The sequence below is a fragment of the Cynoglossus semilaevis genome, chromosome 20 (assembly GCF_000523025.1).
Source record: "Cynoglossus semilaevis isolate Cse_v1.0 chromosome 20, Cse_v1.0, whole genome shotgun sequence".
Taxonomy (NCBI): domain Eukaryota; kingdom Metazoa; phylum Chordata; class Actinopteri; order Pleuronectiformes; family Cynoglossidae; genus Cynoglossus; species Cynoglossus semilaevis.
In genome coordinates, this window is record NC_024326.1 from 3,491,317 (window position 1) to 3,506,629 (window position 15,313).

A 15,313-nucleotide genomic window follows, 5' to 3' on the forward strand; every position below is an offset into this window, starting at 1 on the left:
GTAGATTCCAAAACATTCCTTTTTGAAGTTACCAATAGGTGAGAAGATTGACCTAAACTGCTACTTCCTTCATCCAAAATAAAATAAAACAGTAAAAAAAAAAAAACAAAACAAAAAAAAACCTCCAACTACAGTAAACCAACTCACACTGTTACAGGCCGTTGCGCTGTGGCTGTTTGCTTTTTTTTTTTTTTTTTTTTTAATGCTTTACCCTCCACAAGCCTGTGTATAGCCAACGACAGCCAAATAATAATGAATCATTTCATAAATAATGGGTTTAGGGGCTTATCGGGAATGAAGAGGCCGCTGCCGTGCGCTTATCTCACTCGGCCACATTGCGGCCTGTGTTCCGCTCCCCATACTGAGGGGAGCGCAGTGGATGCGGAGAGAAATAACTCAGCTACACATACACACACACACACATGCACACACACACACACTGCTCCACAACTGGCAAAAAAAAAAAAGAAAAAAGAAAAAAACGCAGACATGGATGACCCACTCACAAAATGGCTCCACTTACACAGTAACATCAACAACACGGCTGGAACGGTAAGTGCTGAAAAACAACACATCTCCTTTCCTTAAAAGAAGCTTATTCATTTTTTTAATTGGCCGTGAAAGGGTTTATATAGTGTGATTATTATTGCTATGATTGTGGAAATATTTAGCCTATATTTTTCTGTTCATGGACGACCGTTTGGCAGCGACAGTGCGGCTGGAATAACCGAGGCGCGGCCTGTATTAACGAATTTCCATTGACAAAAGTGCGCTTTTCACAGATTTGCGTTCCTGTATTCGGTTAACGTGTGCCAAATGAAACGAAGACATTTTACACAGAGAATTAAGGGTTGACTGAAATATTCGTCGTGGTTGTTCTATGAAATGGAATAGGTTTAATATAACAACGACCGCACTATATAATGGCCTTCACCGGGCGTAAAAATCAGACGGCGATCTTTGACATTTGTTGCCATTAAAAAGACCAGATTCGGTTGTTATTTTAAGAATCTGACAGTGTTGTTTTTAAGACAGAAAAATAAAGTATTAAAACAAATCTCCTCCCTTGGTCCAGTCGTATCCTCTGTTTAAGAGGACCACTCCACCTAAACATAGAAAGAAAAATGAAAATTATTATTTACATTGCGTTTACTCTTAACTGTATTATTTGGTAAGTTAAAATGTATGTTAATAACCATCAACTGTACCCAACGTCTTGGAGGCCAAGATAAAGGATCCCTGAAAAAACGCGAGCACAGGATAAAAATAAATAAATGAATCCATGTATAAAAAAGGCCCCGTTAAAAATCTGTCTTAATATGAAATAAACATATTCAGTTGAATAAAATCAACACTTGCACGATTACTTACAATTACATTCACTGAATATTCATATAGAATTTAATACCCACATTTTTACACTATAATGTCACATAAATTATATTAGTATAAATTGATTCCAGCCCTCAAACACAAACTGTAGTTTCTAATTTTTATCGAAAATGTTGTTTTATTTAACGCCTACAAACGTCTTTATTTATTTATTTATTGTGAATTTATTGAGGGGGCGGGGATTGGCTGCTTTGACTGCAATATTTATAATATTATAATAATGTTTTTAACAAATACTAACACATAATATTCTTGATCGAATTTACCGGATAAAATCTCATTTAGAAGTAGAGCACAGGTGAAAATGATGGAAAAACGGCAGCCGGAGCTGCGTCCTGGGAGTCCCGACGCAGAGTCCGGTCCAGGGAAGTGGGAGGACTCCTCCATCATCTGCAGACAGAACGGATGCAAGAAAAAGGAGGACAAGGAGCCAAAGAGGAGGGAGCAGGACGGTGCGGAGGTGGAGGGCGATGAGCAGGAGGCGGAGAAGAGGGGAGGGTGCTTCAAGGAGGTAGGAGAAGAGGCGGATGATGATGGTGGCGGTGGTGATGACGTTCCTCTGCAGAACTCGAGCAACGGGACCAGCATCAGCATCATCATCAATGGCGTTGCCAAGGAAACTGCCTCTCACGACGCCCTTGACCTGAAAAGGGAAGTGCCGGTGATCGAGCTTCACAGGAGGGACGCTATAAAAGCACTGGAGCACAGGACTGACAACCATTTGGTGCCGATCACGGAACTTCGCAGACCTCCACCTCCACCTCCACCAGTCCCGCTGCAGCTGCCGCCGCCGCACCGAGACGACGCTCGAATGGTCCAACTGAGTCCCAACGCGTTTCCTGTCCCGGCCCGGGCGATGCTCTACAACCTGGCGCAGCCTCTCGCCGCCATCAACAGGTAAATGTGGAGGAGAAATATCATGAAAAATAGTTTTAATTATTATTATATGATTTTGTGATTATGAGTTAACTATTTCACTGTTTTGGCCTGATGTTTTGGTGTGATAATAATTTATAACATAAAAGATGACGTATGACTTATATGGTTTGGGCTTATATGGATTGGGCTAAAGCCTTTTTCTTCTTTTGGACATCAAAGTTTTGTATATACGTGCACTGAATCAAATTTCCTTAGATGATCATTTTGTTTAATTCCTTTTTAACGAACAAAAACCAAGGTTTTTTTTTTGTCCAAGAGTTTAACATTAATGGGTTCTGTTGGTTGCCCTTAGAATAATTACAGATAGGAATTCCACAAATTTTTCACACATTCATTACTTTGTTTTTTTGATTTATTCAAATTATATTTACACTAAATTAATCAATTGTTTTTGGGTTCGGCTTCATGCTTCAAACCTTAGCCCAAAAATGCACAGCACGCACAAGTATCAGACAAAAAAACAAAAAAACAAAAAAACAAAAAACAAAAAAAAAACAACAATGTGCCAATATGCAGATTGCTTATTGTGCTATAACAGAATGTGACACTGATTCGTCCTCCATCTGTTTGGGACTAAATGTTCTAATGAGACTGAATGTCATTGTGAGGCGCTGGATGAAGTTAAGATGAATGTAACTGGTACTAGGTTTAGGTATAGAGCATTTACTGATAACAACTAAGGTTAGGGATACTTCTAACTAATGGTAGTACAAAATTATTAATAATAAGAAGAATAAAAGATTAGCTGTGAGAAAATATGTGTCTCTGTATTTGTTTTTGTTTTTTTTGGTTGTTTTTTTTGGTTGTCAGTTACACACCATTTTCTGGCCAGATGGTTTCTCAATGTTTGAATACATATGTGTGACTTTCCCCCCTAACATTTGGAAGTACTATGTGGGGAAGCGTATCCATCGTAAAAACTGTGCTACATCGATTACCTGGTGTGGTCAACTATAAAGGAAAGACAGTATTTGGTTAGCTGTTAACTGACTGTGCAGTTTGGGATACAAATAAGGATTGGTTTGGTTTTAACGCTGAAACAGATCCTCCAGTCTGGTCTCATTACACTTGGTGTTTGAATTAAATGTTGAGGTTAAACATCATCAGATAAAGTTACCTTTTGTAGGAAGCGGTGGGAATCTGGGAATAGTTTTTGTTAACAAAGAGGTAAAACTTAACCAAAATAATAAATAATTTTCTTTTTGAAACATCATCATTATCGTTATCATCATCAGAGCTCCCTAAATCAGTGTCTATGTGTTTTGTGTTTGCGCCACAGGAGCTGAATGTTCAGGATGATGTTGATGACAAATAAGAAAACTGAAACATGATTTCCTCTCTTCTCTGTTCTCTCTGTTAATGTCCAGTCTTGGAGGGGAGTCGGAGCAGTACAGCATGTACCCCAGCAACAGGGTAAAGCGCCGCCCGGCGCCTTATGAGATTGAACTCGACGAGGGTAGGCGCATTTTAGATCTTTATAAGTATGGTAAGACGCACTTCTGCTGTGTCCTCCTTCTGCCAATATAGTCTCCTCCAATATGTGTCCCCTCCTCATCTCTGTTGTCATTCATCCCCTGACATGGACCTATTATGTACCTAATCTGAGTGTCGCAGAAGATGTCTTGCAAAAAGAACACTCAGCGTAAGTGTTTCAACCAAGACATAAACACATCTCTTGGACTCTCAATTTGTAAACCTACAAAGTGACTTTTGGAGAAAAAGATGGAGGTGTATTTGATTTGAAACATCCTTTTCACTGCTGCCCACTCACTGCCATATGCGGGGGTGGAAGATGGGGAAGCTGCTGCCTCCATGCCAAGGTTTTACTGCAGAGTGCGCTGAAGGATTAAGATAGTCTGGTTGTGTTCCAAAAGCAACAAAAGCCTGGATGACACCAATGTTGGGGAGGGGGGATTTGTATACCTGCACTAGATTTTTTATATTTATATAAACCAAGGAACAGACAGACCTGAACACACACGAGTGTTTTGAATTTAACATTGGTATACACCATTTACAGTATATTTGGTAAGATTTTGTCCTTTCATCAGAATATCCTTGTTTTAGTGGAGGACAATTTACAAATTCCGTTTCCAAAAAAACTTGGTACTCTTCTAAAAATGCAAGGAGTAGACTTTCAAATTGAACTTTCTCAAGCAGCAAAATAAATAATTAAAAGGATGTTTTAAATAATTAGAAAGTGGTACTATAGCAACACACTTGTTTGGGACAGAGGCCAGTTTACGTTATTATTATTATTCTTTATTTTTAATTTAATTATTATTTCTTTTTATCATGGATTCCAATTTCACTGCACATTTATTCATGGAATTCTGTCCATATAATAGACTTGAACTCTGTGTTCACCATTGTCTGACCAGAACATGTCAACATCATCTTCAGTTCTGCTTTGGCCTATAGTAAAGTGAAAACAGTCCTGAACCTGTACAGTTGTCTCCACCATCATTGTAAAATGGCGGAGTCTAATGTGTGAAGGTAACACACATTCAGCAGCTGTTTCTACCCTTGGTCTTTGTGCCATTCAGAATCTGGTGATTTTGACGCTTCTCACATTATTACTATCTGTAGATTGTGAAAAAACTGAATTCTGGGCCGCTTCAATATTTATTTGTCCCGGTCCCAAACATTGTCAGTGTGTTGCATGGAATTTTTAAATTAATTTATGTTTACCTTGAGAATAATTTTCTTCTGATGCAACCCAACCTTGGATTTTTGGGACCACCTGGTATCGAACAGTGTCCCCACCACTGCATCACTCTGAAGGTCCTAGGTTTCGGGACTCCTGCTCTGGCAACCTGTGAGGAAGGGACAAGCCAAAGTGATTATTAGAATTTTTAGGAACAGTAAAGTATTTTCTGGAAAGAGGGTTTGAGCTTGCATTAATAGCTTTTGCTGTTTTTTCTACAATTAATGATTTCTAAAAACGTGTGCATGCCTGACTGCAGTATCTGCCCCAGCTCAGCATTTCATTTACATTATGTTGTATTTCTTCAGAACTGTGCACCTAACTTGTACCCCTCCACATCTGTCCCTTTTTTGTTTTTTGTCTTAGCTGGCCAGCCGAAGATTGTACGTCGAATCTTCACCAACAGCCGTGAACGTTGGCGGCAACAGAATGTAAATGGAGCATTTGCTGAGCTTCGCAAACTCATCCCCACGCACCCTCCAGACAAGAAGCTGAGTAAGAATGAGATTCTCCGGCTGGCGATGAAGTACATCAGCTTTCTTTCTAACCTCCTTGAGGACCAAGATGGTGGCAGGAATGTTGGCAGCACAACAGACGGAGAAACGGGGCTGCTAGTTGGTGTTGGGCCCCATGAAGGAGGCCCTCAGGATGGAAAACGTCAGGACACTGTTGTGGGTCTGCCCAGGGATGACATTCTGGAGACAATGTCCCCAGGGTCTAGCTGTGGAAGCCTGCCTGATGGTGATGCTGAAGGCAGCCCTGAGAGCTTTATGGAGGACCAGGATTCACCTCCAGCTGCAAGGACTTTAACGGCTTCTCGTGGGACTGCGCTACATCTGTCCACTAGGGATTTGAGGCGCAACGGTCGCCCTTTGGATGGTTCTGGTCGTCGATGATGCTGATGCCAACTTCCCACATATCGTGGGACTGAAAGAGGGCAGTAAACACGTCTAGAAAGATTCCCGGATCAGTCACCTTTGGGTTGTTGAAGGAGAGCACCACGTGGTGAGATGGTGATGTCCAAAATGGACCATGAAAAGCATCTGATGGCTCGGTTTGGTTGATGTCCGATGGATTTAGATCCTTGTAAATTCTGCATGTCTCATGTCTTTGATTAAACTGTGGGTTATAAATTTTCATTTTGTTAAATTCCAAAGCTCAATACTCACAAAAACACAAGAAAGAAGTACATATATTTACAGGGAAAACATGCTTATAGAATACTGCAACAAAAATGCTAAATAAATCTAAATTTATTCCTTATAATTTAAATGTGTTGATACTATGCCACAAAAGTAACCTTGCCCCAGTTGGTCAGGTCAAAAATAAATGGACTGGAATTTCCCCGCAGTTGTAAATAATTTCCTCTGCATAATATAATGCCAGTAACTCAAGTATGAGTCATATGGATTTCTGATGTGTTTACTGACCAGACAGACTCTCCAGAGGAGGGAATGAGAGATGATTGAAACTCCAGATGTAAGTCAAGCACCTGAATAGTATACAGCAAACGTGGTACCATTCATTTCTTTTAACTTCTGGCAATGGTAACAACAGTAAATACAACAGCAGAGAGCAGGCGAACAATGTCACTCCCTGGAAAGAAACGAGATTGCTGCAGAGGTACATGACATGCAGTGTGTTGTCTCAAAGTGTACAAAGTGTGGGTCAACGCCATCATGAGCTGATCCATCTAAGTCTTTGATATGAATGTCTCTTTCAGTGTGTTTTTAAACTGTAATGCAATTGTAGTTTAGTAAGGTACAGAAACGCACCCTTTCATTGCCGCTTTTTACATATGCACATAAATATACATGTACACACACACACACACACACACACTCACACACAGTGTTAATATCATACTGACACCAGCAGTTTTCTGACTAAAACAGTACATTCTTGCCAACTGTTACATGATATTCTGCTTTTTTCAGCAGGTCTTAGCAGCTTTTATGGGTACCTTTAGTAACTATTGGTATTTTATGGATTGCAGTAAAAGGGACATTGTACGTTTAATGACATATTTGATGTAAAATAGTTGTATCTATATATATATCCGATGTTAATTCAATGAATTTTATACAAAACCACTAAATAAACATGCTAAAGAAAATCCGGTGTACTGTAGTAACACTTGTGTATACTGTGGGTTTCTTTTGTACAATTTTATTATTTTTATGTTCACCCAGTTGTGCTTATGCAGATCTACACTCTTCATGTTTGTTTCTAATAATGAAAATATCACAGAAAAATTCCTATGGATGCAAAGAGAGAAATAACTGGTGCAGGACATTTACTTTGGTAAAAAACAACAAATATTATGAAAAATCATGTCAAGTAAATTAATTCCATCCAGGCAAAAAATACTGCATCTTTCAACACATAATATTTTGAAGCTAAAAACAAAAAACAACCAGTTTGAAAAGATTTAGACACACAGAGAGCAGCTGTGTACCACCATCGCAGGACACCGTGTACATTACATACTCAAAACCACAAGCTCCTTGTGAAAGTTCCCCAGCCGACGATGGAATCCTCACTTCCTACCCACAAGTGACAACTTCCCTTGAAGGTTTACGTGGCTCTGTGACCTGCAGGATATCCTGCCATTGTGAAAGTGGTTTTCACAGCCTCTGTTGCACTCGCTTGGGCACTGTTGTGTCTGTACACATGGTAAAACCACCACAGCCATCACGTCTCCCACCAGCCTTACTCACTCACGTAATCATAATGCAACGCAGGCCGTTCTGTGATCATTAATAAGTAATGAGTGTTTTTGGCCGTTACTTCCTCTGAAATCTGCTTCCTTATACTTTCTTATGCTTCCCTTGTACTGGATAAGTTTACAAAGCAGACTTTGCCAACATGTACCACCATGATAACGACTTCAGCTCCTGGACATTTTGAAGAGAAAAAAAAAAACAAAAACGTAATTGCTTCCAGGGAGCATCGGAAACATGCAGATGTTTGGAGACCTTTCCTGTGTGCTGTGCTCTGCCTGTGCTGGGACTCCATGGAGGGCCTCTCTAGGTCAATGCCTGCCAAACATTTACCTGCCTGTTCCCGACGCTCGAAAAGACACAGACTCACAAAAAGAGAGGGATCCAGGAAGTGAATGAAAGAGAAAAGAAACGAGATGAGACTGTGTGTGTGTGAGTGTGTGCGCTTGTGCGTGTTTTCTTATAGATCCTATTGTGTGTGTATGTGTGTGTGCGTGCGTGTGTGCTTGTGAGCTAACGTGCGCATGTGTTTATCAGCTTGCTGCAGATGGGTGGCAGAGTGGCTCTTCCAGCCAAATGATTCAGTATGCTAATGAGTTGTTATCTGTGGTGCTGCAGGAACAATATACTGTCTTTCTCACAGTGGGAATCCAGCCTGCCGGGAGCAGATTACACTGCACACACCGCCAAGGTAGTTATTTATATTTTCACTGAGTAGTAGAAAAATACATAAATGCACACACACACACACACACACACACACATACAAATCCACAGATAGGCTTATAAACAAACAAGCAAAACAACGTTTTAACACACACACATACACACCACCACCGAGGGGCTGCTGCAGCATCAATAAGGTGAAATTCCGAGGGAAATTTATGTGCTTCACCACTGGATGCAGAAGACTTTGTTCTCCTCCAGTATTCTTTGTTGAATACGACAAACTCTCTGCTCTCACTGAAGTTAACTTTCACGTTGAATCCAGTTGCAGAGCCATGCACTTTTCTTTAGTCAAACCCAGATTTGAAACACATTAAGCCGCTGCACAGAAATACACATAAATCAGTGTGACCTACACAAGACGCATGCTAAAATGCAACTAAGAGTGCATTTGAACTCTGATGCATTCAACAAACTGAAAAGATGAATTGGAATGAATTGGAGTGCTTGTTTAAAAAAAACCCAGGACTGCTAAAAGAGCACATCCAAGAGGCAAGAACTAAATTTTCATCACTTTTTTCTATTTTCTTTAATTTACCAATCAAACAAATTAAACAAGGTATTTAAGAAATACCTTTTGTAATCAAAATATTTAGAAAAAACAAGTGTTCATCAAAACGAGAAGTAAAAAAAAAAACGTTATATGGGGCTGACAGCTGAATCATCCAATAGAAACCTGACTTTGTGACATCACTGGTGAACGTGGCCATTGTTGGTTATATTTAAATGATAAATAGGTTTTAACAACTTGAGCAAATAGAAATATGCTTCGACCCAAACTTCTGCAAATATATTGCAAATATAACAGTTAATCAGTACATATAATTGTACTGTTTTCAGTGATGCATTTATCAAAATTATTCTATTAAACCACATACGTAAATTATTTATAAATTACATAAAGGTAGGTCAATTTACATAGAATTTATCTGTACGTAGATTTTTTTTCTGTTTTTATTACACAAGTCTCATTCATTTATTTACTTTTTGCACATTTCTATTTTAAATATGTGACCTCGTGCCTAAATTTTAAAGTTCACTGGGTGCTAAACCCTGAGCGCCTCACACCCTCTAGTGGAAGACAAGTGGAATTGTCCGCCACATCATTAACTTTAATTTGTACCGGCCTCACTGACAGAGCTTATCTAGTCTCACTCTAGTCTCAGTGACTAATGGCTTATAAATTAGCTTCTCATTCTGTTCCTCCGTAAATAAATCAAGGCCCCTACGTTTGTGCAAAGCCATTTTTAATGCAGTGTCAAGTATTGCATATGCAGCAGTATAGTCAAACTCCATCCATCTGTAAATAGAGCAAGGCAAGCAAAGCAGTTGGTTTGATTAGCACAAGAGAACCGTGCAGATAGGGAAGCGGCGGTCCTCTGCTAAACAGCAATCATTTTTTTCAGTAGCAGTGCAAGCGCAGTCTCTACTAGAATTAATAATCAGAGCTCATTCATTGATCACAGACTGCGTTTTCTACAAGAGATTTTCTACAGCAGTTGGTTTGGGCTTTAATTCTGGGTAAAGCAAGAAGCCAGAGAACGTGCTGTCATCCTCTGTGCTGGAATAAATCCCATTCCAGTCTCTCAGCGTCTCCAGCCACACCTGGTCACCCTCATTCAGCTGCAGCAGAGCCAGGTTGGACGCCTGGTCGATATCTTGGCCGTACAGAGAATCTCGAGTTCGCAGCTTTCGAATGCCATTCACCACCAGGGCAACACGCACGGGCCTGTTACGCACAGTGATGTGGTAAGTGAATAAGTAGACCCCGGTGTGGGTGATGTTGAACTTGTTAAGTGAAGGGTCCCAGTGTCCTTCACCGTTATAAAAGACCTTATCAAACTTCACAGGCATACCAGGGGGAGGGAAGGATCTGCTGGGGAACAACCCCACACTGAAGGCAGAGCGAATCAGCTCCACTCCCTCGCCTTGTTCCCCTTTTTGACCTCTGGGACCACGGACACCTTTGAGACCTCTCTCCCCTTTCCTCCCTACCAGACCTCTCACACCTACAGGCCCTGGAGTGCCCCTCGCACCAACATCTCCCTTCTGCCCTGGAGGTCCGACCTCACCAACCTCTCCCTTTGTACCATCACTGCCATTAAGTCCTGGCACTCCAATCTCACCGCTCAGACCAGGAGGCCCCTGTTCACCCACATCACCTTTCTCACCTGGTACACCCACACCTGTGGGTCCTTGTTCACCTTTCTCTCCCTTTGTCCCATTAATCCCTGGGGGACCAACAGGGCCCACCTCCCCTGTACTGCCCTTAGTCCCATTCAGTCCAGGTTCTCCGAGTTCTCCTGGGTCACCTTTAATACCAGTGAGGCCAGTTTCACCTTTCTCGCCGATAGGGCCAGGGTCACCTGTTTCAGATAAAAACGTGTTTTCCTTAATGATGTTCATCTAAAAAAAGTTTATTTTATATTATTTAAACCACATTTCCATTAATGAAGTTTTCATTGGAATATACCTTTCTCTCCTGGTTCTCCTGGAATTCCAGGGACACCAGGAAGGCCTACAGGTCCTTGATCACCTTTCTCACCTGTGGTAGAAGGATACATATACTGTAGGTCAGATAAATAAAAAAAAGCTGAAGTTGTGACAGAGACAGAAGATGATTTCAGAGATCTGTTACCTGTGGTACCATTTAGTCCAGAATCTCCAGGTTGTCCTTCAGGACCTGGAAGGCCTACAGGTCCAATCTCTCCTTTTTCACCTGGCAACCCTGGAAAGCTGATAGGGTTAGGGCGAAGAGAAGGTTCTGACATATTTATTTTGTTTTCACAAACATTAAGACAACATTTTACCTGGTGGACCAGTTTCTCCTGGTAGTCCCGGTGGCCCTGTTTCACCCACTGGTCCGGCCGGACCTTTCTCTGGTGGACAGCACTCACACAGGTTGAAAAAACACTCATTGTAGTCAATGGTATAGTTGCCGTTGTTGTTCCCGGGCAGAGCGATGGCGTCTGTGTGGAACTCCGTTGAGTACACGTCATTGGAGTAGGTGGTGCTGTCGGTTGGTAACTGGGAGAAGGCGTCCATTAAGACCTCAGTGGTCTCCTCTGCGTGCTGGCTACTGGACGGGGGCGCTGTTGCTGTGGTGGCGCGACCGAGTCGCCCTCCGCCTCCGCCTCCACCTCCGCTGCTCCCAGCTCTTGGTGGCTTCTTGGTGATTTGATGTTTAGGCGAGCGTGTGGTTCGGGCAGTGGAAGTCAGGACCCCCATCAGGACCACAAGGAGAGTGGTGAGGATGAGGAGGTGCATGGATATCATAGTGAGCTCTCAGTGCAAAGATCTGTATATAAATAAAAAGGCACTGAAAATGAGAACGGTTATGAAAATCAGCTGAAGCACATCGGACAAAGCGCTGTCTGTTGATATTACAGTGTGTTTACTGAAAATGAACCACTACAGAAACTGATGCATCCAAATTTAGACACTGTCCACAGAGTATTCAAATATGGAGCACAGGAGTCTATACATTGGATTTTGTGCTAATGGTTAGAAAATAAAGTAAAATATATTTAAAAACATAAAAAGTGAATTTTCATAAAATGTCAAAGTTGTTGATGTCTTATGGCTATTTTTTCTTATTTATTTCATTTTCCCCCTTTAATTTCTGACAAACATTTACCCTTGTTTTGCATTATATTTAGCTTTTTTTTTATTTGCCTTTCCTTACTTTAAAGCTATTTGTTAGTTATGCTGTTGATTCTTAATTTGAAAAACAAACAAAAAAAAAAATAAAATGCACAATAAAAGCCAAACCATTTTATAAATTATATATTGTATTATTATTATTATTATTATATATAATATTATATTTTGTATAAATAAGCACAGCTCATAGTTGCCTGTATTTAAACACAACATTGTTGTAGTGAATACAGAAGTATCATTTAAGGATAATAACAGTATTAAATCAGGCTTGCCTTGAATTTCTGTTTTTTTTTAATTCTATCTTTAAATATGACACACAGTAAGTCATCTTACCTGCTAGTAATGCTGTTGCTGAGCTTCAGTCCATCCTCCTTGACAGTGCTCCCTGCAGTTTCCCTCCTTCCTTATATTGTACTCTGTATCCCAACTCCGGCTTCATTAGGCCTGTGGGAGAACAAGAGGCAGAAAGCAGCAGGGGTTATTGGGAGGTAGCTGGGCTGGCAAGAACAGATTACATGACTCCTGAGGGATGGGGAATAAAGCAGGTCATATACCAGGCAGGACTTTATTCTTGGTGACAGAGGATATGATTCCAGGGCCCATGAGTGTACATACAGCACCGCTGTGGTATTCAAACACACGTCTGCTTTGTACTTCAATAGGAGAAAATATAAAATTACCAACACGAAAAACATTCACAGGACGTGTGCATACCACCTCCTCTTATCAGGTATGACCCCACGTAATTATCACACCATTTGGCAGGACCTCAAAAGCAGTGAAGGGAGAACCACACACCCGGTGGGAGAAAGATCGATGTCCCAAAACAAGTGGTGTGTAAATGTTGATTCATCCACTCACTCTCTGATCTACGACATTCAAGGAGTCCAGTAAACCCTGTGGAATACTAGCTCCTGACTTCACATGACTCAGACAGAACATATGATGGAGTTTAAACGCTGACATTGCCTCTAGTTGTTGACCAGGAGTTTAACATGAACATAACAATAACTTTTGCAACCCATCATCAGGTAATCGGTAGTGCTTTTAATATAAATAGTTTGTATTTTGCTGAATAATTATTGCCTACCATTCTTAACTTTTTAAATTGTTATTAATACTACTTTTGCCTGTTCTCCATCAACAGTGTTAATATTGTTTCTCCTCTCATGTATTTCTGTCTGTTACCAGTTCTGTCTGTTATCACTAACCATTTTATTCAAACAGGACAATAACACAGTATTAACTATGATACAAAAATAATCCACTCAGTAACAACTTTTTTTATATTTTTCTTCTCTATTTGCTTCCATCCAATCTCTCTGGTTACGTCTCCAGCTTTGGAACATAACGCTAGACCTAGAGTAGAACAACCCTTCCACCTCAAGGCAGATATTATCACCATGAAAGAGGTTACTTTGTGAAACCAAATGTCAACTTCTGACATTTTCAAGATCTAAGTCTATGGTTCTAACCTTTATTTAAAGCTTTTGTTCCTCACAAACAATATGAAACAAACAACTTCCTCTGAACAATATTCTTGTTCTTTTCAAGTCTTACATTTTATTTTCTATAATGATGTTGCATTACTGTTATTATCATAATGATGATGATGATAATGACCATCATTGTTATCATAATTAAAGGTATAATCACCATCAAGGACAACACCCTGTGCAGTGGCAAATAATCCATCATGCAGATCCGTAGTGCTGCGTGACTGAACTTGTAGAACTTAAATGTACCACGACTGAAAATCCAAAGCCAATGGAGAACTGCAACTTCCCTCAAAGTACTTCTTCCTCTCTTTCTTTGATTCTTTTTTGGTTTCTTTCTTTTCTTCAACACTTGCAACATAATCTATAAGCACTTGATTTGGCCCTGCATACACAACCACCACATGGCAATGATCCCACTCCTCTAAAGCCGCCTATTCCTATGAAGGACTGTGAAGTTGCAGTTATAAAAATAACCACTCCACCAACTTTAGTGTTGTCTGTTTTGTGTAAATTAACTGCAATTCTCTGCAATGCATGAAACTCCCCCTTTTTGTTTTTACTCAAGAAAGCCACAAGAGGGCAATGTTGGTTGGTGGGTTGGCTACTGTCGCCATTACACAAATGCTCCTGCGATTACAAAGCAAATGTATAATGTCATAAAGTGTATATCTATTAGTGCACTAGACGCGCGTATGTGCATTTCAGTAATTGGTTACATATATATTTATATATAGATGCATAGATATATAGATAGATAGTAATTTATTAACGTTAAAATGAAATACATAAGAATAAAAAATTCCGTCATTGTGACTGTAAGCCGGCAGTGCAGCAGTAAAAAGCCAGATAACTACAAAACTAGTCGGATCCGTTTATGTCTTGATGACATCATCAGCTGATTGCGCAGCCACCTCCATTGTCTCAAATGTTTTGCTCCTGCGTCTTCAGAGTTTGCGGCTGCGCACTCATGTGTTTTCAAAGACCGTGTGGAGTCAATAGTCGCTATTAAAACAATCTACTTCTGTTGGGTTCTTTCAAAATAAAACTCGAGCCGCGCATTAATATCCACCTGTGCATACAGTGGAGAGACGCAGTTTCTCCCTGTGCACAACCACACATGGCTTCCTGTTCTGTGTCGAATCTATCTTGTTTAGCGGTGTCACATATCTGAAGACTGGATGTGTGCATGGAAAAAAAAACGTGAGGGTGGTGTTGATGCGCACACTGAAGAGACAGACACGTATCAGACACATAACGCGCACACAGAGGAGACGGGGTCATCGGTGGATGGGAAGGAGAAGACAGTCCCTCTCCATGTCACAGCTGCTCGACTGTCGCCTCAGGGTGGCGCGTGTTTCTCTCTCTCTCAGTGCTGGTGTCTGTAGTCCCACAATGGACTGGGGGAGATCGGTGCCAGACAGGCGAGGATAGAAGAGAGAGACATCGGGTCGAATCAATGAAGCGCTCTTGTCCTGTGCGTCTCTGCACTGGTGTTCGACAGCCAGCAGCGCACGGTGCGTAAATGCGCTCGGCCTCCGACCAGCGCTGCATGTGTTCCGATTCCGACTCAAAGAGACATTTTTGTACCGAATCGATTTCTTCTTATATCCGCTGAGCAGATGGAGTGAGCTGCGCAAAGAGGGGGAGAGGGAGGGAGGGAGGGA

At 40.9% G+C, this 15,313-nt stretch overlaps 3 protein-coding genes across 6 annotated transcripts in view; 2 read left to right on the forward strand and 1 right to left on the reverse strand.

The window, feature by feature from the left end:
- Positions 1-378: 378 nt before the first annotated feature.
- LOC103396034 (T-cell acute lymphocytic leukemia protein 1-like) lies at positions 379-7,154 on the forward strand. 2 transcript variants are annotated; one of them, XM_008333960.3, is made up of 4 exons: positions 379-552; positions 1,678-2,289; positions 3,699-3,817; positions 5,405-7,154. In XM_008333960.3, exons 1-4 carry the CDS (start codon positions 380-382, stop codon positions 5,932-5,934), a joined length of 1,434 nt encoding a protein of 477 aa, XP_008332182.2. In that variant the 5' UTR covers position 379; the 3' UTR covers positions 5,935-7,154. The 2 variants fall into 2 exon arrangements, with proteins under 2 accessions (XP_008332182.2, XP_008332183.3); XM_008333961.3 differs by having other exon boundaries at positions 386-552; positions 3,699-3,787.
- A 2,565-nt stretch (positions 7,155-9,719) lies between these two features.
- Positions 9,720-14,515, reverse strand: otol1a (otolin 1a). Of its 3 annotated transcripts, none has more exons than XM_025066266.1 (6): positions 13,807-14,515; positions 12,484-12,594; positions 11,298-11,785; positions 11,126-11,215; positions 10,961-11,032; positions 9,720-10,853 (listed from the first exon to the last, which is right to left on the reverse strand). In XM_025066266.1, the coding sequence occupies exons 3-6, from the start codon at positions 11,761-11,763 to the stop codon at positions 9,964-9,966; spliced, it is 1,518 nt and encodes a 505-aa protein (XP_024922034.1). In that variant the 5' UTR covers positions 11,764-11,785; positions 12,484-12,594; positions 13,807-14,515; the 3' UTR covers positions 9,720-9,963. The 3 variants fall into 3 exon arrangements, with proteins under 3 accessions (XP_024922034.1, XP_008332185.1, XP_008332184.1); XM_008333963.3 differs by having other exon boundaries at positions 12,705-14,515; XM_008333962.3 differs by having other exon boundaries at positions 11,298-11,806; positions 12,705-14,515.
- Positions 14,516-14,791: 276 nt separating this feature from the next.
- ppm1la (protein phosphatase, Mg2+/Mn2+ dependent, 1La) overlaps positions 14,792-15,313 on the forward strand; it is an 8,227-nt gene continuing 7,705 nt past the window's right edge. Inside the window, exon 1 of the mRNA XM_017042583.2 lies at positions 14,792-15,163. The gene's annotated coding sequence lies outside the window, so the exon portion shown is untranslated. The remainder of the gene's footprint in view (positions 15,164-15,313) is intronic.